The following is a 22,111-nucleotide window of genomic DNA, read 5'->3' on the forward strand; positions in this document are numbered from 1 at the left end:
CACTATGCAAAAAGGGGCCATTTTACGGAAGTGTGCCAACACTTTTGTCCCTCATTGTAGATCATTATTTTTGGAATTCAATTGGTGAATTAATAACTGTTTGCACCGATGGGAGAGATATAGTTGAGAGTGCTGACAAAGGCATGACATGACACGGGACAATTCGACTTTTCGTGAGTGTAGCCCACTTCGAGCTCGTAGTTCTTTTAAGCGATTGCTTTACTGTGGTTTCAAAGTCTTGGGCGTAGTTCAAAGCGCTAAATGTTTTGTGTTGAAGTGAGAAACCAGTGTAGGCTTTCCACCTGTTTTGTCAGAAGTTTTTTTTTCGTACCTCGATACAGATTTTGTCGATATTCTCTTTCGCGTCCCTCAATGCTACTTTTTTCGCGTATTTCAAAAGCCTCATAAAGATATCCAAGGGTTTTAAGAAATGAAACTGCCGAAACTGTTTCAGAAAGACCGGTTTAAACACGACCTTTTCCTTTTTATTAAAAGAAAGTCTCCATAGTTAGAACTCCAACATCAGTTACAAAAATGATTTCTCGTAAGTAAGTAAGAAAGATCGGCTGATTTCTTTGAACCCTCAAAAATTCTTTTTGGCCAGATCCAATGCTATTAGAGTCACAGCTTTTTTATTTGGGTAGTAATGTTTAACTTGACGATCTTTTGGGTCCGTGAAAACAGTATTTTCCTTTTCTGAACACAGAAAACTTGTCAATAATAAAAGACGAATTATTCGTTGAGTTGTCTACAACCAGCTCTTTGACTGACGCTTTCTGTTTGTCGGGTACTGCCCTGGAACCTTTTGCACATAGTAATATCAGTTAATGTGCCACCGGGTCAACAGCGGGACAAAAAATGTAAGAAAATAGCAAAACTTTGTTGCTTTCATTAACATTAATATAATATACCACTTAACTGTAAACTTTTAATTTATCAGTTAACTACTAATTTTTTGGCCAATTATCAGTTAACTACTGTTTTTTTGGCTAAATGTCAGTGACTGTTAACCCCATTCGCACCCTCAAGTAGGAACTTCCAAGTTACTGGAGCCAATTACGTCCGAAAATTGAAAATTAAACAAGACTTACCTGTAAGTTGAAGTTTGATGATAATTCTGCCAAATCATTAGTAGTACAGTAGGGTTAACATGAGATGCGCACGCACCGCCGCAGGTCAGTCTTAAAAGAATTTTGTGATCACTAAAACGCAGCCAAAACGGCGTAAGGGGTGGGTGTGAACATATGGGTGCTATGGGCATGTTAACCCTACTGTACTACTAATGATTTGGCAGAATTATCATCAAACTTCAACTTACAGGTAAGTCTTGTTTAATTTTCAATTCTACCAAATCATTACGTACATCCGGGTTACCATGAGACTTTAACGCAGTGAGCACAAAATGAGAAACACCCACACAACTTCACACGCCGACTTTATCTGTACACTACTTTGCAATACAATTTTGTTGTACAAGGCATTAACCTAAGTAAGAACTGCCAAACTCATCTGGTTTGTTACAGCAACTGGCTTGTGGTAAAACTTCCGAAAAGTGGACTCCTCAGTCCAACCAGCTGTAGCTAGAATCACATCAGTGGAAACTGACATAAGAGCTTTACTCGTTGAAGCACACCTAGTGCTATGACCAGAAAATATTTCTGTATCAACCCCTGCTTGTCCCAACAAAGTTTTGATCCAGCGTCCAATAGTAGACGAGGTTACTGCCTTATAGGGCTTAATGTACGAAACAAGCAATTTTGAAGAATTCCTGAGCTTTTCAGTAGCCTGTAGGTAATAATCTAATGTTTCATAAACACACAGTTCCCTTACTGGATACTTGTAAAGGCGTACATTGCCAAACACTTTGCCAGGTTTGTCCTGCTTAATGTGTTCAGTTAAGGCAAAATTAAAACATGTATCATTCTTCTGCATATATTGCTCTGATGTGTCCAAAAAGGTCAAAGTCTGACACCTCTGCCCCGTAGTTAAGGCAATCAACATGACTAATTTCAGGGTGAGTTCCTTCAAATTGATCTCGTGCAGGGGCCAATATAAACTCAAGTAATCAAGGACAGTATCCACGGACCAGATATTGTTATACTTCGGCACAGGCTTGAGCTTGTTGAACACCCCTCTAAGGTAACGGCAAACAAGGAAATGCTTCCCTATAGGTGTGTGAGATGAAGCATCATTATCACTCATACCAATGTTAGAGACTGCAGACCGAGCTGTATTCAACGCAGAATAGCTCAAGCCACTCTTGAAAAGACTGTGCAGAAAAGAGAGTACAGCTGTTACAGTGGGATGCAACGGATCAATCTTTCTTTCATTGCAAAATTGCAACCACTTGTTAATATACACTTTATATTGTTTCTGAGTGCTGTCTCTCCATGAATGCATGATGATGTCGACAATGTCTGACGAAATTGCAGACTCTTGCAAGGATCGCCTGATAACTTGCATACCATCAACTGCAGGCGTTGGTGTAGGGGATGAGGACCGTCCAGAGTTGGATGAATCAGGTTCTGAACTGAAGCATTGAATACACGTGGCGTTTCTGTTAGTAGGCTCAGTACAGCCGTAAAATAAGGCTGAGTTGTCCACAAGGGAATTACTAGAATTCCTGATGCCTGGTCGTGAATTATTTTCTGTACACACCTTGAAACAAGACAAAATGGAGGATAAGCATAGAAGAAAAATTGTGACCAATCAATGGTAAAAGCATCCACAAACTTTGCCATTGGATGTGGTTTCCAGGAAACATAATCCTTTACCTGAGCATTAAGTCTACTAGCAAATAGATCTATATCTGGTTTGCCAAATAAAGCTACTATCCTCTGAAAAATTGGAGTGGAAAGCATCCATTCCAGATCCAAATTCAAACTCCGAGATAACTGATCAGCATCAATATTGCTTGATCCTGGAATATGGGCTGCTGATAACCAAATATCTTTGCCAATAGCCCAATCCCAAATATCCTTAGCAATGAAGTTACATTCTAAAGATCTACAACCTCCCATAGAATTAATGTAAGACACAGCAGTGTTGTTATCAGACATAACCCGCACATGAATATTGTTCCGGGCATCAAGTAGGGAGGACAGAGCAAGCTTAACTGCTAATAACTCCAGGTAATTTATGTGCCTGGATGACTCTGACTTAGACCAGATGCCACTAGTGTTATTCCCATGTTCGATTTGAGCACCCCAACCCACTTGGGATGCATCAGTGTAAACAACTACATCAGGGCTATTATGAAAAATTCTTCTTGATGCTGTTAGAATATTTGTAGACCACCAGTGAATCTCTTCCAAACTGTCATGAGACAAGGTCATGAATGAATCAAAATTCCCCTGGATCAATTTCAAATTTGCTTCTTTGTCAACCTCAATGTGGCGATAATGTAAAGGGCCAAATTCCACGCCTGGAAAGCTGGAGACTAAGGTCCCAAGAAAAGATGCAACTTCACGAATAGTAAACCGTTTACTTGGAAGAGAGAACTTTTGGCACAACTGCAAAATTTTAACAGCTTTCTTGTTAGTCAAAGTAACTAACATGAGAATAGAGTTCAAAATAAACCCTAAAAACTCTAAGATCTGTGTTGGTATAATAACTGACTTTTCTGGATGGATTTTAAAACCCAGACTGACAAAAAGTTGTATAGCACGTAATGTGGCTTCTTCACACTCTGTATAACTATCTTCCAGATAGAAAGAGTCATCAATATAGCCCAGACAGGTGTGGCCAAACTGACTTCTCAAGTAGCTAAAGACTGGTTTTAAAACTTTCGTAAAAATCCTAGGGCTACTAGTCAATCCCATAGGCAGGCTAGTGAAAGCATACAACTGATCCCTCCAAATAAATTTTAAATATTTCTGATGTTCTTCTGCAATAGGGATAGAGTAATACGCATCCTTCAGATCTATAGATGTCATGTAACATCCAGGCCTCATGAGTCTAATAGCTGTCTCTAACGTGTCCATTTTAAAATGATGGTATGTCACAGACTCATTCAGTTTCTTTAGGTTAAATATAACCCTGTGAGACCCATCTTTCTTAGGCCTTGTAAAAATTGGAGATATCACCTGGCCATCCTCATGTGATGATAGCCTTATTATCCCTTTAAGAAGGAATTTTTCTACTTCATTGTCAATGATAGTCTGCTCAATTTCAGTGAAGGAACAAAAAGGCCTAGTAACACTAGTACATATTCCAGGTTCCCGGTCAAATTCAATATGACAGTGAGTAACTGCATCCAAGATAAAAGGATCTGATGTGATAGTCTTCCATACATGAAGACAGTCCCGCAGCCCTCCTGCCTTAAAAGGAATTTGATTTGCAATAATAGTAGTAGCAAGAGTTGTCTGACTTACCTCAGCTGGTGATCCTACTGGGTCTTGGTTGCCGAGGTCCTGGGATTCTGCTGGGGCCGAGCATGGCCCCGGCCTTGACCTAAAAAAGAATTAGAGGAGGCTCTTCCCCTGCCAGCACTATGACCGAAGCGGCCACGACCACGCACACCTCTAGAGGCGGGGACTTTGTAAGGTTCCATGCGTCTCTTAGGAGTCACTTTATTGCTGAGCTTTTGTGACTTGGTTAACTCTTCCACTTCTTTGTTTAGGTCATCTCCAAACAAGAATGTTGACACAGCTGTAGATGGGTTGCATAAAGGAGCATATTGCTTGTTTAGGTCAGGACGAATGAGATCTCTTCGTTTCAGATTAAGCTCTCTATTTGCTGACAACAGCAGGACTGCTGTATGGGTCAAAACATTCCTTTGATCCCCATTTGCACTGTTACACAGCTGAAGTACAGCATATAAACCTGACAAGAGCAAAGACTGTGCCTTCTGGAAAGCTGAATCATTGTTTCTGGTCTCCTGTCGTAATTGTTGCCAAATTTGCTTGTTTATCTTGGGTGCAACCAAATTAGTGCAGTTTTCAGGTCTGAGGTACTTGTTCTGTACCTCGGCCAACTTTTCTTTTGTGAGCTTCTCTGTAAGCAGACTCTTCACTATTTCTGCCAAATTTGCATCTATGGCAGGTGAAGTTTTCTCTAGAACGCTAAATTCATCAGCGAGTGATTTAAAGGAACCGCCATCCGAGCCTTCAGCTTGGTCTGAGGTTTTTGGCTGGATAAAATCATTTATTTTAGTTGCAACAGTCGTTGCAACAGCTGTATCCGAACACTCAGTGCTCGCTTCACCGCTCTCAGGGCCGGTCTCATAATCTTCAAAATCGGCATAAACCTTCCCGATAGAGTCTTGCACGTGAGCCAAAATGTCTCTTTTGGCATCATCTAAAAGTTCAGCAAACATCGCCTTGAAGTCCACGGGCGAAGTACCTCCAGAATTTGCAATTTTCTGAGACTCCTCAGACATCGTCTGAAGAAAATAAGATGAATAAAGAAAACGTCAAGCTTTTTGCACTACAAAATGGCGGACTCGTCCGCCACGTGGTATCAAAACAATCGGTCCAAATAACCGGCTTTGTAGCTAGTCACAAACTCGTTGAGACTTGTAAAGATACGAGGAAAGGGTATAAACGCGTTACACCACAATTGCTTAAACTCTGGACACGTCCAGGAGTCTTCTCATAAAATTATAATTCGGCACAAGAGCCGAGACCGCCTGTGACGCGTCACAGAGCACGAAAAGGGAAAAAATCCAGACAATAACGGCTGGAAAATGTAATGTGGAGCGCGTCCACAGTAAAAGAAAAATAAACGAAAAAGTAACTGTTAACTTACCGTGATAAGCAGCTGCCAACGGCGTAGAAATATCGGAGAAAAATACACACGACTAAACCCACGGCGAACGATACATGCACTGACCTGCGGCGGTGCGTGCGCATCTCATGGTAACCCGGATGTACGTAATGATTTGGTAGAATTGTTATCCACTTATTTGGTAAATGCTAACAACCGTTAACCGCAAAGCCCACCGTCCTTTTGGCAGTCTCTGCGGAAGGAAACTTATGTATATACTGAAAATAATCCCAAAGCATTATTTTTATTTTTTGTTCCAAAGACACCAAACGACTTCCACTTTTTTAACATCTTCAGTTGTTCTAAGTCGGCGCTCCAGTTATTCGATCATTTTTTTCATACAGAGAACTGCGAAGAGTGATTCTAAATTGTCGCACGGCAGCAGGATCAGCCTTTTAAACTTAACCTTTTCATTCTATCTTTCTTTTGTTCTTTCCTTGAACTTATCACCGTTCTTATTTTAAAATTTCGTACACTCACGTGAGGCTTTTCATTATCTGTCAGTGCGGTTTATGGTCCTATTTTGGTGGAGTCACCGTATTGGAGTCTTGATAAAGCATTCTAAATTCAGAACAAAGCCGTTCACTGTTTTTCCAAAAAACCACAATTATTTTCCGGCCCCTCCTTGTCCCAGCAAGAGGACTGATTTCATAGTTTGAATACTCAGACATGCAAGAAGAAGTTTCTTTTCTTTCTTTTTTTTCTTAATTTCAGTCTGCCAGGGAAACGACTTAATATTAGTGAAGAGTTGCGTAAACTGTATGCATCCATGTTTAATAAAAACTTTCCTTGTCAGCGAAATTATTTGTTTCGATACTGATTGAAAAATTCCCAGTAATCCAAGTGTGAGAAAGACAAAATAATATTTTTTTCGACGGGATTTAAATTAAGAATTGGAAGAAAACTCCTTTTAATCCACCTCGGCTCTTTTGAAGTATATATTTTTTTGTCTTGATTTATTATCAAATGAGATCTTAAAAGTTAAAGAGCTTTATCAAAGGATCAAGGCGAAAGAATTGCGAAAGAACCATTAAAAATTTGACAAAACAAATATAGAAAGTTGCCAAGTTAAAAAGATCAGTTTATCAAAAAAAGTGAAGAAATACCGAAAGGCAGTGATTCAACAGCCATTCATTGGCAGAATTTAATGCTAATGTGACACTCCTTGTGTAGCGGTGGTGATCTATGACCGATTGGGATATAAAGTTTGTTCGTGTAATCCAAAGCCTTTGAAATCCTGTACGCGTCAACAGTATCATATGTTTGGAGTTCAATTTTATCCATGTCAGCTCAAGGTCATTAGAATTTTAAATTTTGTCCGTCGCCCTGTGGTGTTCAGTCTCTTAAGCAATCTGTCTAATTTGTTTGCTCAAGAATAAGAAGCTTTTCTGGACTACATATTTACGTTTGCGACGATATCGAGTTTCGACCACTCAATCCCTTGCGACTTTGTCTGCGCGAGAAATCCGTTTGGAGCCAGATGATTCCCACGGAAGGATTTTTACTTGAGGTTCTTGAAGAATCGCCAAGACGTAAAAGATGAGAGGGGCCATTTGCATCCTGGTTCTTTCTGTTGTTAACTTGGGTAAGTAACATTTGTTTCTTCAAGAGTGATGTCCTCTTCTAAGCTTGTGAATGATTGCGCCTATCATTGCCGGTACACATCTAGAGCATGTAGATTTTTCAAGACGATGTGCAACCTTAATTGATTAACGTAAAAGCGTTGCCAAAGAGTGGTTACCAAACTTTAAACTGCGTTTTCTTTGTCTTGAATCACAGCGTGTTTGACCACATCGCGCTGCTAACTCTTGCTTAATGCGCTCGGAATTTCAAACGCAAACATCAACTACAACGGACAATTTTTCTAAAAATACCGCTCTCGGCGTAGACTGAAGGTCAACCTTCAATTTCCACTACGGAAATGGGGCTTGAAGATGCTGTCTTGGGATAAATCCACCCTCTATGGGTTAGCTGACTTCAATTAAGACTCTTCATCTGCCACTGCTGTTCTAAGGAAATGTTTATTGTTGGTACAAGATGGTCTCTGCGCATATATAGGCAGGCACACATGATGATCAGGCACCTTGATTTAAAAAACTAGCCTTCTCTGAGTAGAAAGGAACGATTTCTTCTTATGCAATGTGACAAGCTTGGGCATCGAAGTGCAAAATAATCGAGTCGACAAATCTCTCCTGTAAGAAACAGTGTTCCCATGTAGATGTCCTTTAGCCGCAGCCTTCGCCCGATGGAGAGGGCTGTTTGTTTTCATCTCGTTCAATATTTTACGTATGGCATGGACAAGAAATTTGGGTCTTTGCATTCCGTGTAGACAAAACCTTCACCTGTATATACGACATACTGGTGACGTGAATGTCACACTTTCTTTCAATTCAATTCTCTCTTTGCTAAATCAAATTTTTGCTTAGGTTTCGAACTGAATTTTAATCAACTACAACTTCAATTTTCTCGTTCGTTTTTCGTTTGCTCTATTTGAAACCTGCAGTTTGAGAATATCATTTTGGACAATACTCAGCATTGTTTCAAGATTAAGTCAAAAGATATCAAAAGTGGAAGGTTAATTTTAATCTTCTTAACAGCCTCTACTTTCCACTCAGGAAATAATGAAAAACGAACAATTTCCTATTATAAGAGTTCCAAAGGTAACAGCACTGTCATTCTTCGAATGGATAACAAACATAAAGGCCCCGGTTTGTGATCGTGAAACCGATATCAAAACTGAGCGTTTCTCCTTGGAAATAGAATGGGTCTCTGAGTAGCACAACGGAGGAACTTCAGTGAAAAAAAGGAAAATGGTAAGGAGTAGTCATGGTTTAAACAAGAATTTTCTGTTTACTCTGAAAGTTACTGGCAATTGCAAGTTCTTCGGTTACCTCATTCGGAGAGAACTTTCGGGAAGGAAAAGATCTGTAATTGCCACCCCCCTAAACGAGAGAACCCTTCCCCCTCTCGCTTACAGGGCATGTTACTAAAACCCCATACACTCTCTTTTTTTATCTATAAGAATATATTTTATAAGAATATCGAGGCTGAAATTTGCAAAATTTAAGAATATTTTAAGAATAAACCCGAGGCTGAGATTTCGAAAAGGATGATTATTTTGAGTGATGAAAATCTAAAAAAATTATATGTTTTTAACTTAACCGTATTCAAATTATTGCTTCCTCCTGCGGAAAAACTATCCAACAAAACGAAGAAACCTGCATTGGTGATAGCCAAATGTTCAGTGCTAATGACAGTTCGATGAACGGTACATGAAATATACATATCTATAGTATACAACCAAAAAAAATGAACAAACCGCAAAAGGGATATGATAAATTCCTTCTTTTCAATTCGATTTCAAGAATAATACAAGAAAATTTGCAGGCTAAAATCGGCAGAAAAATAAGAATATCCAGCCTGGCCCGAAAAAAACAACATTCTTATATATAAAAAAAGAGTGTATTAGTACATGATGAAACAGACATCATACAGCTAAACACTATTATAATAACAGACTCTCTGTTTACCACATTAAGTCGAACTTAAACAACACTATTAAGAGGAGCTGCTCTTAGTGTCAGGTGTATCAGACCAGTTCTTAAGTGACGGATGAACTTACTCTAAGTTCTGCACAAAGCTTTGCGTTTTCAAGCTTCATGCTTACAAATGACGTTAGGAATCTGTTCATTTATTCATTTGCCTATTTACTGGTTTGTTTTTGAAACAAGAGACGTTCCTTTTTGGGACAATACAAACCAGGTATAGATTTGTACTGAAAGCATCCAAGATTTAAGATAATTGAAAATTGCTGTTAAATTGTTTTCACATGGTGTGCTGATCTTTTTACCATAGTCATCAAAACATCATCACAGAAATGCCCTACTATTCAGCTAAAATAATTGTTTTTGTTTTAGGCTAATCCAAGACAGCTTGGCGCCTTTTTTTTCATGATGTGATTTTTGGGCGGTTAAATAGGGATTTTGCAGTTCCAAAAGCTGACATTTAACCTCTTATTTTCATTAGATATCGAGAGGTCATGAATTAAACACGGGGGATTCATTATTTTCCTAAATAATCAAAAGTGAGACGTTATATTAATATCGTAGTGTATCGTAGTAACGCACGGTCACTACCAACTATGTGTTAGTCTCTTAGTCCAATCATATCTTCCCCCCCCCCCCCCCCTCCTCCCCAGTGTGGATGTAACAAAACCAACCGAGTTGATTCCGTTTTTAATAAAGGACCTTTTACAGAACCAAAAGGTAAAAATAACAAACATTAATGTGGCAAGTAGCTAGGCGCAGCAAACACCCGATGGGGGACTTTGCATACGAGGCCATGCAGAGTGACCATATCATGTTGATTCAGTTTCATCTGAGTGATACACGTATTTAACAGTGGCCTTTTTCGTCTCTCCCGCGTTTCGCTAAACGGACTAAGAAAAACCAGTACCTGCTTGTAGTCTACTATATGTTGGTGTACCAAAAAATAGGAGATATCCCATAAAATCAGAGCTCAGTTCTTGGGGGTACACCAACATGTTCTTCCTTTCGACGCTATATGCTTACGCCCTATTCAGTCCGCTTCAGGCCGTAGTTGGTCAAAAGCTGGATTAAGCTATCCAGTTAACAAATCTCTGTCCAATAAACAGGGGCACCCAACGAGGATATAGTTCAAAACCACTTAACATAGCATTGTTGAACGTATTTTAGTATTCAAACGGTAAATATAGGCATATTTTTATCCCCTAAAAACTTTTCATCTGTTCGGATTTCCTAGCGGAAAGTCTAGTGATCCGAAAATTATAGGGATAAAACCTTACCTTCTCGAAAAATTCAGCCAGGAGAAGGCTCCCGAAAATTCTAGGTGGCCTTTTTTTAGGGTCAAAATCCGTTAAAAATGGGTAATTATACCATTTTGTCGATGTTCGAAAATCCTAGGAGGCAGGCAAGCAAGAAATTTTACAACAAATGCTCCGAAAACTCTAGATCTCAAATCGTCTTCCGAACAGATATTTTCCCGAAAATTGCCGTTGGGTGCCCCTGAATAAATAACGCAATCGTTTGTCCTAATACTTATCCTCTGGATAATTATATAAAAGATTTATCTTGGTTAGGGCTGTCCAGCTTTTGTCCAACCGGGGATTTGCAGACGCATAAGGGCCAAAAATAAGATGAGGGAGAAACCTGCCCGAGAATGAAGCTCTGGTCCATAAGGAGAAGAGAATATGCTACCTTCTTCTTTACCGGACAACTACATTGCCCGGACAAAACTAAACTTCTTCCTTGGTAGATTGGACTTAAATGCCCTGAATGCCTGTAAATGACCAAACGCTTTATCTAAAACTTTGCTGTGTCTTTAAAAGCTCCACATTCCGATTAACTTTTACGTTTTTGGACCTTTCCGGGTAATGTTTTAGCCGAGGTATAACTGTACATCAGCCGAATGGGATCAATTAACTAATCACCCGCTGTGTCTTTATGCCGCTCCGTATTTAGCTTCATGATCGAGTGTTCTATCGATTAAAAGTCTATCAATCAATTTTAACACATGACAAGAAGCCAAAATTCAGCCAGGCCAGCATGGGATCTACAAGTTCCACTGCAACCGAATCAAGAACTTAAAAACGACTTGTGCTTCGTTTTAAAGCGGGGATCTCGCGCGCGCGAAGCGGAGCACCATGGGTAAGAAAATCTGGTTAACTATATGCATCCAAGAAATTTTGGATTGATGACCAAATCGTCCGTACGTACGTCCCACCCCTTCATGTAAGCTGGGATGCAGTCCGCGCGTTTCGGCGGTGAATGCCATGGCCACCCGGACTTAAAGAGAGAAAAAAACAACAGCAAAGCCGAGTCCTTCTTTCGACTAAATTTTAATGTCTACATCAAAGTGGAAAACAGAGAGAGAGCTAGAGCGAGAAATAAAAATCAACGGAGACCAATTTCGTTTGAAGAAACTGATATAACAGTTTTATAGCTGCGGTGAGAAAATGAGAAATGCCAGCGGCCACCAAGGTCAAAACTATGAAAATTAGCGGCAGTGAAAAAGCACTGAACAGGAACACATATAGAACATTTCCTCCATAAAACGTGCAACTAGGAGCTTCACGTTGTAGCACTGCAAAACAACGGTAAAGAAATGTACAAAAAGAGTGTGCTACACGTGCAAAGTTGTTGTTTCTTTTTTTCTAATTTTTCCTTTTGCTGTTGTTTTTTACCGTTCTCGTTGCCATCACAGTTTCTCTAGCATTACACCATTTAAATTTTGTTTCAGTAAACTAATACCAAAGAGAGATTCGTTTTCAGCTTAAGCTAAATCATACACCGTTTCTGCCTACGGGTACGGATGGGTGGAAATGTTTGCCATGTAGCCTATAAAAAGTGAGCATCATTTCCCATATGTGATGATGGCATCAACTTTCTAACGGGTTCTAGCTAACCCTTTTCTCCAGGATAAGGGGCAATTTACTAATATTTTATTTTACGGCTACGCGTACGGGTAAATTACCCCGCGTAACCCCACACGGAAATTTTCTCTCTTTATTTGCCGGTTTTGTCTGTTCAAAGCTTAGTCTAAACAGGAAGTTGTAAGGAAGCCTGTCAGACATGTATGTGGTCTCCTGGTGGCACTGATTTCATCGGTTTAAAAACTTTAGGTTAAAGGGTAGCAAACTCAGCTGGAAAGAACATTGAATAAGAAACCTTTCTTTAAAAAGAGAGCAGATTTTAAAAAAATGCCGTGCCCATCCGGCTAACTGAGAAAACACGATATTGCTCTCTGCCCCTCGAGTTGTTTGATAGCGTGCCTTTTTGTTAAAGAAAGAGTATACAGAGGTAGTCTCGAGGTCATATCCGCCCCAAGGGGCGATTTCCTTCTGCAGTAATTATTAGTTACATAACTGCTTAGACCGTGAAACTCAAACACTGGTGCGCAATTTTCAAGCTCAATATGTTGGGGGTTTTGTAGGATGGTTTTATGAGATGGCTGCGTCTTCATCGTAAATTAGTAGCTGTTGAATGTCTTTTCTGTGACCATTACAATGAAAAGGTGAAAAGCGGTGATTTCTCTCGACAATATAATGTTTACTTTGCGTGGTTTAAGGTGGCCCTATTTTTTCGTCAGCAGATGACATGATCGACCTTAAATGTTCCTGTTATTGCCGTTGGACTACGGTAAATTTTAGTACTAAAGTAGATGTAGTAGCAGTGGTAGTGGTGGTGATAGAAGTTGCAGTGGCAATAGTTAAGTGACAGTGGTGGAAGTAGTAGTAGTGGTGGTAGAAGGTGCAGTCGTAGTGGCGATAGAAATTGCAGTGGCAGTGGTAGAGACAGTGGTTGTGGTAGTGGTAGAGGTGGTAGAAGATACAGTGCCAGTGGTGGGTAGAGGTAGTGCTGATAGAAATTGCAGTGGCAGTGGCAGTGGTAGTGACAGTGGTGGTGGTCGTGGTAGTGGTGGTAGAAGATGCAGTGGCAATGGTGGGTAGTGCTGGTGGTAGTGGCAGTGGGATAGAGGTGGTATTAGTAGTTCCCTCAGTTGTTGTCGTTGAAAGCGTGGTGGCCGACAGGTTGGCACCTCGCCGTCGCAATGTTTGCTTAGACAACAAACTGACTTGTTTTGTATGGAAGGTGCAACCCTTTCTCCTTCTATATACTACTTTTGACAAACAAGGTACCCTTTTAGTATACTTCTGTTGAAAACTGATGTCCCTTGCATATATCTGCTAATCGTAGATCATCTTTTCATGAACAAATTAAACTGATACGGCCATCAGTTGCGTCGATATATTTTAAATCTAAGGCCTTTTAAATACCTAAATAGACCGCGAGCGGTTGTCCTTCTTTCCTAAGAGCCACGAGTGACTAACAAAAACATGAGATTACTCCTCCTTTTCATATCAGAAGCCTGAAAAAGGCACACCTTTGGGTGGACCTTCCACATATAGGGAGTACATCCCCCGCTGACTTTTCCTCACTATGTTACTTTTTACCCAAGTGCTCTAAATGTTTGCTGGAGGTATACTGCTTGGGGTACCGTAACGTAAGACTTTCTAAAAAGTCCTCCATTTAGTTTTTCCTGATTGTTTGTGCCATTTGAAAGGACTTTTTAAACCTGTTTGGCGCGAAATTAGAAAGTCCAAAATTTTACCGCTGACGACATGACAATTGACCAATAGGACAGTGAGTAATATTTTCACGCCGCTCTCGACATGGCATATGTCAATCATCTTTTTCCCGCGTGAATATTTATAATATAATTCAAATCCATTCGAGTCGACCTCGAGACTTCGTCACTTGCTCGGTCGCTGCGCGACCTTATTAATTGAGGCTCGCTTCGCTCACTTTTAAGAACGTATGACAGGCCGACTTCTGGCAAGTCTAAACGTCAGCTTGTAATAGACGAACATTCCATCCGGGAGGGGAGTATAGCTATACCCCTAGGTGCCTCATGCTGCGGAAACCGGGATAGCATCGGAACTGATTAGCCACTTGCCTATTATACAGTCGTTACCTTTTTTTTCAGTTGTTGTCAGCGAAATAACAGTAGCAGTTGTTGTAGTACATTAGCACCAAGTGTTTTGCTTCAATGTGGTGGGAGGTTTTGTCTGCCTTATTGGCCCTGGAAACAATACCAGTTGGGACCTTGGTCCCTGGTGGGTTCAACTTAGTCTGCTACACAGCCGTTTTTAGTGTCGTCACGCAACGCTCCTCCCCAGCGTTGCGTGACGACACTAAAAACGGCTGTGTAGCAGACTACCTTATTATAGGAAATTAACGCTCCATGAAATTAACGCGAATCGTTGAAATTCGCGTTAATTTAAGTCGTGTTAATTTTGTTGAGCGTTAATTGCCGCGACGTTAATTAAGTGCCGCTTTAATTTCGCGCTCTAAATTTCCAGTATTTTAAACCCAATTTTGGAACCTGTCCAGGCACCTAAAAAACATTAACGACAAGCTTTCGTTCTTTCCATTTACCCTTTATTTTTTCATCTTTCACAAAAGCTAACGCGAAGGTTTACAATATTTCGAGTTCATCTTCATCGTTGTCGCTGTCAGAAGTGATGTCAGCTCACTTTTGTTCAGTTTTGGATTTTTTTGCATCCAGTGTTGAAATAAATTTGTTCCAGTTGCCTCCACAAGCTGTGTCTTAATCGCGTTAATTTCCTTTATTATGAAACTCTACCTCCTCTTTCGCGTTAATTTTCTTTATTCGAAAGTCGTTTTCAATTAAATTCGCGTTAATTTAAGTCGCGTTAATTTCCAATACCTTAATTTCATGGAGCGTTCATTTCCTATAATAAGGTAGGTTCAACCGCGCTGGGAAGGTTTTGGGTGAAAGGCAAGACAGATTGTAACGCTTGGCCAGGTTGGGAGTTGGGCGATTAGTTTATGTCCCATCCCTTTAACAAATATCATAACAGAAAGCAGACACACTCTTCACGTAGTAGTGGCGGATGAGAATTGTGGTGGTCATATGCGTAGGGCGAAGAGGCAAGGTAGCTAAGTTATACCAGTAGAAGAGATAGTAATGATGGACCGTTTATTGAATTTCTTCAGTGTAAGGCTGATTGGTCTGATACTTGTTTCAACAGTGAAAAAATCCTCTGCAGATTGCTCGAAAAACAACACCATAGACGAAAATGATAGAATCGAGTTCAAAGGACTGGCGGGCCATCTTACCAGTCCTGGGTACCCTGCTTATTTTAAGGACACAATTCAATGTACATGGCACATCTACGTCAATATGAGACATTCTATCGAACTGGAATTCGAATTCTTCGATTTTGGACCCACGGAAGCGTGCTCCTCAAAAGAAACAGAGAGTCAGTTTATTGAAGTTCGTGACGGCGCTCGCGGCGACAGTGAACCGCTGGGAAGATTCTGCGGTAAAACAAGACCTCAGAAGCTCTCTTCTAGTGGCAGCGAAATGTGGATCAGGCTTAAAACAAATGGATACAGGTCAATCAAGTTTAAGGCAACGTATAAGGCTGTGAGAGGTAAGACTGGTTGATATAAATATTGAGTAGAGATTACTAATTGCAGGTATAATGCGACGAGTAGATAGTTTAAGTTTAAGTTTAATAATACTTTGTCATGCTAATACAAGTAAATAAATAATATTACAGAAAATACAAAAAGTGCATGACTGGAGAATAATTGGGGGAAACTAAATTCCCATACAAAGAATATCCTCCGATATTAAACATACTAAAACTTAAGAAGTAAAACTTAAATGCGGCCCAAAACTAACCTGATTTTAAAATTGCATACTTGTCACTCATGAGTTACACCTGATTTAAAATTGACACAAATGATGCAATAGATACGACTTAAAACTGCTTAATGAAGGTACGTGCATAATGTTCGATGGAATACTATTCCAGCCTGTTATATAGCGATTGAAAAATGAAAATTTAAAGTAATTTGTTCGTGTCTTCTTAGGTCTTGTCTTAAAATTATGGTTCCTACGCGTATTCGCTAAAACACTATGTTAAAATAGAAAAAACATGTGAGGATGCATGCTGAGCAGTAGGCACCATTTGAGAATCGATGTACTGACGTACACTTTTTGCTGATCACAGTCTCCTTCATTGGGTCAATTAATAGCCTGTAGAGGACTTCACGAGAGTCCTATAATCACAAGTCTAAGGTCTTAGGTCTTAAAGTCATACGAAAATGATTTGAAACTGTTTGCGCGCAATAAGAGTGTTACGATTTATATTTAAGTCATGCGATGGCGCCTCTGTCCATTTTGGCTAAAAATCATCCCGACAAACAAAAAATCGAGATTGTAACGCCTGAATAGCGACAGGACACCCAAGGAAGCACAGGACACCCAAATATTGGTGTGCTGATCTCCAGGGGGCCGAAGAAACAATAATTTACAGGATCACGGTAATCAAATTACTTTCTAATAAGCCTCGTTGCTAATAAGATCTAATTACCACCCGGGTTTTATAAATCTCAAGTGACGTCTAACGTCTGATCTGTAATCCTTTTAAACTCTTTATTTTTATGGCAGACGTTATTAAACAATTATTGGACGAGGCCGAGCAAAATGTCATGATTTGTCAGTGGAGAGCAGGTCAATTCTTTACCGAAACCGAAGGCTGATGCAAATAATTGATCTGCCAGATCAACAATCGAGTTGAATAATCGTTTTATCATTCGATGACCGAGTTAGGTTTTTAATGAATATCTTCGGGAAGCGAAGCGATCTGTCATTCAAGTAAAGAGCGATCGCAAGAAGGAGAAAAGTATGGTCGTATCAAGAAATGACCCATTTTACCGACCTGAATTTGCCAATTAACGTTCAAACAAAAGGCCCTTTGTTCCAGGTGACACCTGCCCAGACCAAGCCGAAGTTTGTTTGAATAATCGGAAACCTTCGGCGTGACAAACTTGCGAACCAGGGGGGTAGGGAGTGCTACATTGCGCTGTGAAGAATGATGCTCCACTAGGGTACCGACGGGAGAAGTTGAACTTCGTACAAATTTAGTCCGTGCGGAGCTGAGAGCAGTCTTTTACTTAATTTGTTTTTGCTTCAGGTTCTTAATCACACAACTATAAGCATCGAAACAGTGAACTAAAATCTTAACCTTTTTACGTTTAGAAGTTAAGCTCATTTTTTCATCGAGTACACTGCAAAATAATCCGCGGTGGCTCCCGCAATCGTTCTATTTGTCATCGTGCAAAAGTGACGGGGTTGGATACAAAATAACCAAAAAAATTGCGGCGCTCAGATCATTTTATGCCGGTCCTTCGCGCTTTGCTAAGACACTTCTAAAGAGAAAGAAGAAATTAATTTGCATTCTGCGCGCTACCAAAATCCATACCATGTAAGCACCAGCATGATGTCCGTACTGCTTCAGATTCTTTAAAACACATTGAGGTTACGCTTCAGTATTTTAGGCCGATACTACTTTACGACCCTGTTTTTGCACTTTAAATCGAAATAGGATCGCAGAAAGAGACCTAGAGACCTGCGCGCGCAGTCCGTACTTTGAGGCCTGAATTGTAAGTTCTCGGCTCCTTCGATTCAATCCGTGGTTAAAGTTCCTTAGAATTGTTACTACGATGTTTACCATAAAAAATGAAGTATGTTTTCTTAAAATTCGCAGCCAGTACGCGAAGCGCAAAATAAACAGTACAGTTCGGGTTTGTTCGTCTAGTCTGTTCGGCACTTGCCTCACCCCTCACTACTGCGTCGTCCGTTTCGCCAGTCAACTAACACTCCTACCCACCCCCTAAGGTGAAATTGCTCCTTACTTCGGTCCCGCCGAAAATTCAAATCTCATCGGAAAGAAGTAATCGGTAATGTTGAAATTTGCCGCGCGTAAAAGCTATTGTTTCACGTTGGTCGTTTTTGTCCTTAATAGGCAAGAAACGATCAAAAATAACAATACAAAACAATATCTATTGTTCTCGAATTCAGGTCGCTTTTCTTGATACGGGTTTCATTTACGCATGAGCAGAATATTATTTGCAGCCAAACACAGTCGGAGGACATTGTGCATGAGCAGGCTATTATTTGTAGACAGTTATTCGCTGGTCACGTGGTGGGCTCTCGGCCAATGAAAAGGACGAAATATTAGCATCGAATGATAAAATGTGTTATGCATTTGGCCAGGAGCCGATAACTGAACTGGCTCAGTTCATCTCGGTCATCGGTTTACTAGATTTCTTGCTGAAACGATGGATTGCAACCTTTTTTAGAATGAAACTCTTATAAATGGCCGCCATCATTGATTTTAATTAAAATTTATGTCTATGCTGATAGTAATTGTAATAAAACATTCGCGGCTTGTGGCAGCCCTTGTACAGCAGCCCCCTTTTTCGGGGAGGGGCGACTGTACACAGGTTGTGCGCTTGGCAGTAGCATTCGACAGTTTTTGAAAAAAAGGGCAAAGAATTCATTTCTCGTGACCATAGCAGCTAATTGTCACGAAACAAGCAACCAGTCGAAGTGATGAAATCCATTTTGATTCATTAACTTAAAACTAATTTAGCATTTATGTACTTTTTTTATGGCAGATTCTCCATCCACTTTGCTTGTGGTAGCCGGTGTGTCAACTATCGTTGGTCTAATGATGACTTTATTATTATTGACACTCTACCTGAAAAGAAAGCGAAGAAATTCGGATGAAGAGAACACTTCTCTCGCTGGATCTCAGAACCAAGGGAGCGAACAGAACTGCACTGCTTGCGGTACATCCAGAATACCGTGTGAAAACATTACGTTCACTTCAGTAGCAGCTGAAAACTCGGCTGGGCGGAAGGAGTCACTTTCCGAGCATGAACTTGTGATTAGTGGTCGAGGAAATGAAAAAACACGAACACAGTCGCTTGGGGCCTACGCGCAAGAAAATCTAGCCCCTGTTGTTGAATAACCGATGGGTGAACGTAACGGAAATTCACGAGAGAAATAAAGAACTCTTTGGAAAGCGGTTGTGAGCGAAAACAATATTGAAACAATGTTGTGACAATTCAGAACTATGTCGCAAGAGTGTTGCAATGCTATATTGCGAATCCTCCCTTGTAAAATCATGGGCGTCATTTAAAACACAGGGCAGCCAATGGCTCTGTTCTTCAAAATAGCTGTTCTTCAGGCAGATGTTTGCTGGCTGGGAGATTTAGAAAAAATAATATGTCCTTGGAAGGAAAGTGTTGCCGGGAAATTGAAAATTCTGTGTGTGTAACGGGATTTGCAGAGTCTAAAATCAGTATCTACACTTGTAAAAGTTGCAAATGTTTTATTATTAGGGCCGACTATTTGACTTTTGAGGCGGAGAGGGGGGGGGGGGGGGGTAGTTTATGGGTGATTTGGTTTGTTTAAGAATATTTTGCCCCAAGCCTCTAGTGATAGAACTTTATATGGGCTCCTGGCCATGAACTATATTTTTTTAAGTGTAGGAATTTTTTTCGCCAGGTATTTCCTTGCAAGAATTTTTCTCCCTTCGAAAACAGTCTGCACTTTCTCTGCAGGATATTTTTTGAGGAAATCACTCATACCTCACCCTCCCCTCCACCCCGCCTCAATAGGCCTCTTTGGCCCCAGGCGAAGCCAACCTCATCCCAGGGTCTTCTCGCTTTCCAAAATGCCGCCGCCATATTGAAAAGCGAGAAGACCCTGGGGACGAGGTTGAGGCTTAGAAGAGCATGTTTACAGGCCCAGCAGCCTTTGTGATAGTGCATATAGTGCATGTAAATGTCGGCCATTTTGTTCCAAGTGTGTGCGGGAGATGAAATCAAAATATGGAAATTCACTCACTAATGAGAAGGTTGGTTTTGTTTTATTTATGCTGTTCGAGTACATGAAACAGAATAAATGCAGAAAACTGAATTAATTACTTTTATTACCAGCAAAATTGGAGGGAAATGTTATCACGAAGATAGAGATTTATTATATAAACACCAATGAAATACCAGGTGAGATTTCGCAAGAAAACTTGATATCTTCACATGTGAAAATGTCAGCGTTGCTATGGCTACATGATAAATCGCGCCTTTTACACCAAAAAACTATTAAAGTGAAATGGTTTGGTTTTCATTGGTGTTTATATAATAAAAAGAACATTACATGGCCGCTTGGAGATACACAATTCTCTTCTCGTGTTGAAAAAATATTTCACTCGTAATATTTTTCGGCACTCGAAGAGAAATTTCCTATCTCCGCGCGGCCATGTAATATCCTCTATTTCCACTGTATTGTCTTCCTATTCATGTGTTCCAGCAGGGGTATTACTAACCAGAGTAACGCAGTAACGAGTAACGGAGTAAACAGAAAACGAGCAAAAGGATAAAAATTCAAGAGGTTAAAAAATTAATAAATAAATTCTAATGAAAGAAAAAACATAAAAATGGTTTCACTATCCTAATAATGACTTTTACTAATCTCGAAAAATATGTGTATTCCAAAAGGTGCTTAAAACAACGACGTCAAACACCTCCCTCCCCCCCCCCCCCCCCCTCCGACCCGAAAAAGTCACCTGGCTACGGCTGTTATAGGGGGCCGACCTGCACCTATTCCAAACAAGGTTTGTGATTGGCTGGGAAAACAATAGGGATTGTGACATAACAATGTTCCTATCCCTGAAAACAATCGGTAGTGCAGGTTATAGGGACCAATGAGATAAGAGGTTTGGATGGGTGTAGCTCACAGCCACGAGGAGACCGAGGAGCAACCAAGGAGGAAGGTGAGGTACAGATTTTCTTTCTTGTTGCCAGAATTATTTCATTTCTTGGTAGAAATAGCTCTGTCAGGTAAATAAAAGAAATAGAACCTTGTTGGGCCCTTATTACGGTTATCAACTAACCAAGTACTCGATTGCCAAGGCTTAGAAACAGTTTGCTCACTCTTTTCTCCCGGGGTTATTACCCTTTCTGCTCAACTTGCAATGTCTTTTAACTCCTCTCGAAAATACGGGATTCGACTTAATACTGCGTTCCAAAAGTTAATTATAGTGAACGTTTCTACCGGTTTAAAAGGGATTATAAATCAGTCATGTTTAAAAATAACTTCCCGATGTAAAGACTCTGACATTTGAATTTTGGTGACAAAATAAAATAGATCGATTTTCAATTAATGTACAATAAAGTAAAGAAACATTCAAATGGATTGGTTTGCTCGAAGTTGCGTTTAACATCAATAAATGCAGAATAACCTATTAGTTAAACATAGTTACTGCCAGGGCATGAAATTAACTCTTTTTTGTAGGATCTACTTGGCTACTTAATATCTCAAAGTGGTAGCCAATGCCATTAAGTCGACTAAGTCCTACGTCTCCACAAAAAAAAGATATAAATAAAACAAAACAAGAAGAAACAGAACACACAAGGAGAAAAAGGCCGGTTTACTAAGATGTTATTTTAGAGCTGAGATCCTCCAAATCGTCAAGTTTTGAACCCAAATGGCTCTAGCAAGTAATCAAAGTAAGCAAAGAGGATCCCTACATATCTACTGACTTGAAAACTGAACCAAGATGGCGTCCGCCAGCGACAGAGTTTCCTAGTGAAATATGTGCCATTTTGCATGATCGTCATATAGACATTGGTGCCTGTATTAGTTGCAATTTCACGCCCTGATAACATGCAATTACATGAACTCATTTTGACCCAAATTTTAATTTGTTAAGCCTGGGCTTAATGGCTTAAAGGCAGCTACGCCCCTGTCAGAGCTGAATTCTGTGAGGGACTTTTCCGCTTCTTTTAGACTTGCTTTGACGATCAATCTCTTATATTAGGACCTAGCATTAAGTGCTGAAGAGGCACTTGCAGAGAGCTTTTAACATCCTGCGACTACGAAGATGGACCTGCATCTGGCATGAGAAAAACGTTCCTTA

The 22,111-nt window shown here is 40.2% G+C and overlaps 3 protein-coding genes across 3 annotated transcripts; 1 reads left to right on the forward strand and 2 right to left on the reverse strand.

Annotated features, from left to right (window-relative positions):
• Positions 1 to 1,418: 1,418 nt before the first annotated feature.
• LOC140948468 (uncharacterized) lies at positions 1,419 to 5,885 on the reverse strand. The gene is made up of 3 exons (XM_073397709.1): positions 5,749 to 5,885; positions 4,374 to 5,383; positions 1,419 to 2,658 (listed from the first exon to the last, which is right to left on the reverse strand). The coding sequence occupies exon 2, from the start codon at positions 5,378 to 5,380 to the stop codon at positions 4,388 to 4,390; it is 993 nt and encodes a 330-aa protein (XP_073253810.1). The 5' UTR covers positions 5,381 to 5,383; positions 5,749 to 5,885; the 3' UTR covers positions 1,419 to 2,658; positions 4,374 to 4,387.
• On the reverse strand, positions 1,486 to 3,983 carry LOC140948987 (uncharacterized). The gene is made up of 2 exons (XM_073398241.1): positions 2,775 to 3,983; positions 1,486 to 2,658 (listed from the first exon to the last, which is right to left on the reverse strand). Exons 1-2 carry the CDS (start codon positions 3,981 to 3,983, stop codon positions 1,486 to 1,488), a joined length of 2,382 nt encoding a protein of 793 aa, XP_073254342.1.
• Positions 5,886 to 7,065: 1,180 nt separating the features above from the next.
• LOC140948627 (membrane frizzled-related protein-like) lies at positions 7,066 to 20,573 on the forward strand. The gene is made up of 3 exons (XM_073397891.1): positions 7,066 to 7,351; positions 15,362 to 15,766; positions 18,804 to 20,573. Exons 1-3 carry the CDS (start codon positions 7,306 to 7,308, stop codon positions 19,157 to 19,159), a joined length of 807 nt encoding a protein of 268 aa, XP_073253992.1. The 5' UTR covers positions 7,066 to 7,305; the 3' UTR covers positions 19,160 to 20,573.
• Positions 20,574 to 22,111: the final 1,538 nt, after the last annotated feature.

Source organism: Porites lutea, chromosome 9, assembly GCF_958299795.1.
Source record: "Porites lutea chromosome 9, jaPorLute2.1, whole genome shotgun sequence".
In the NCBI taxonomy this organism is placed as follows: Eukaryota; Metazoa; Cnidaria; class Anthozoa; order Scleractinia; family Poritidae; genus Porites; species Porites lutea.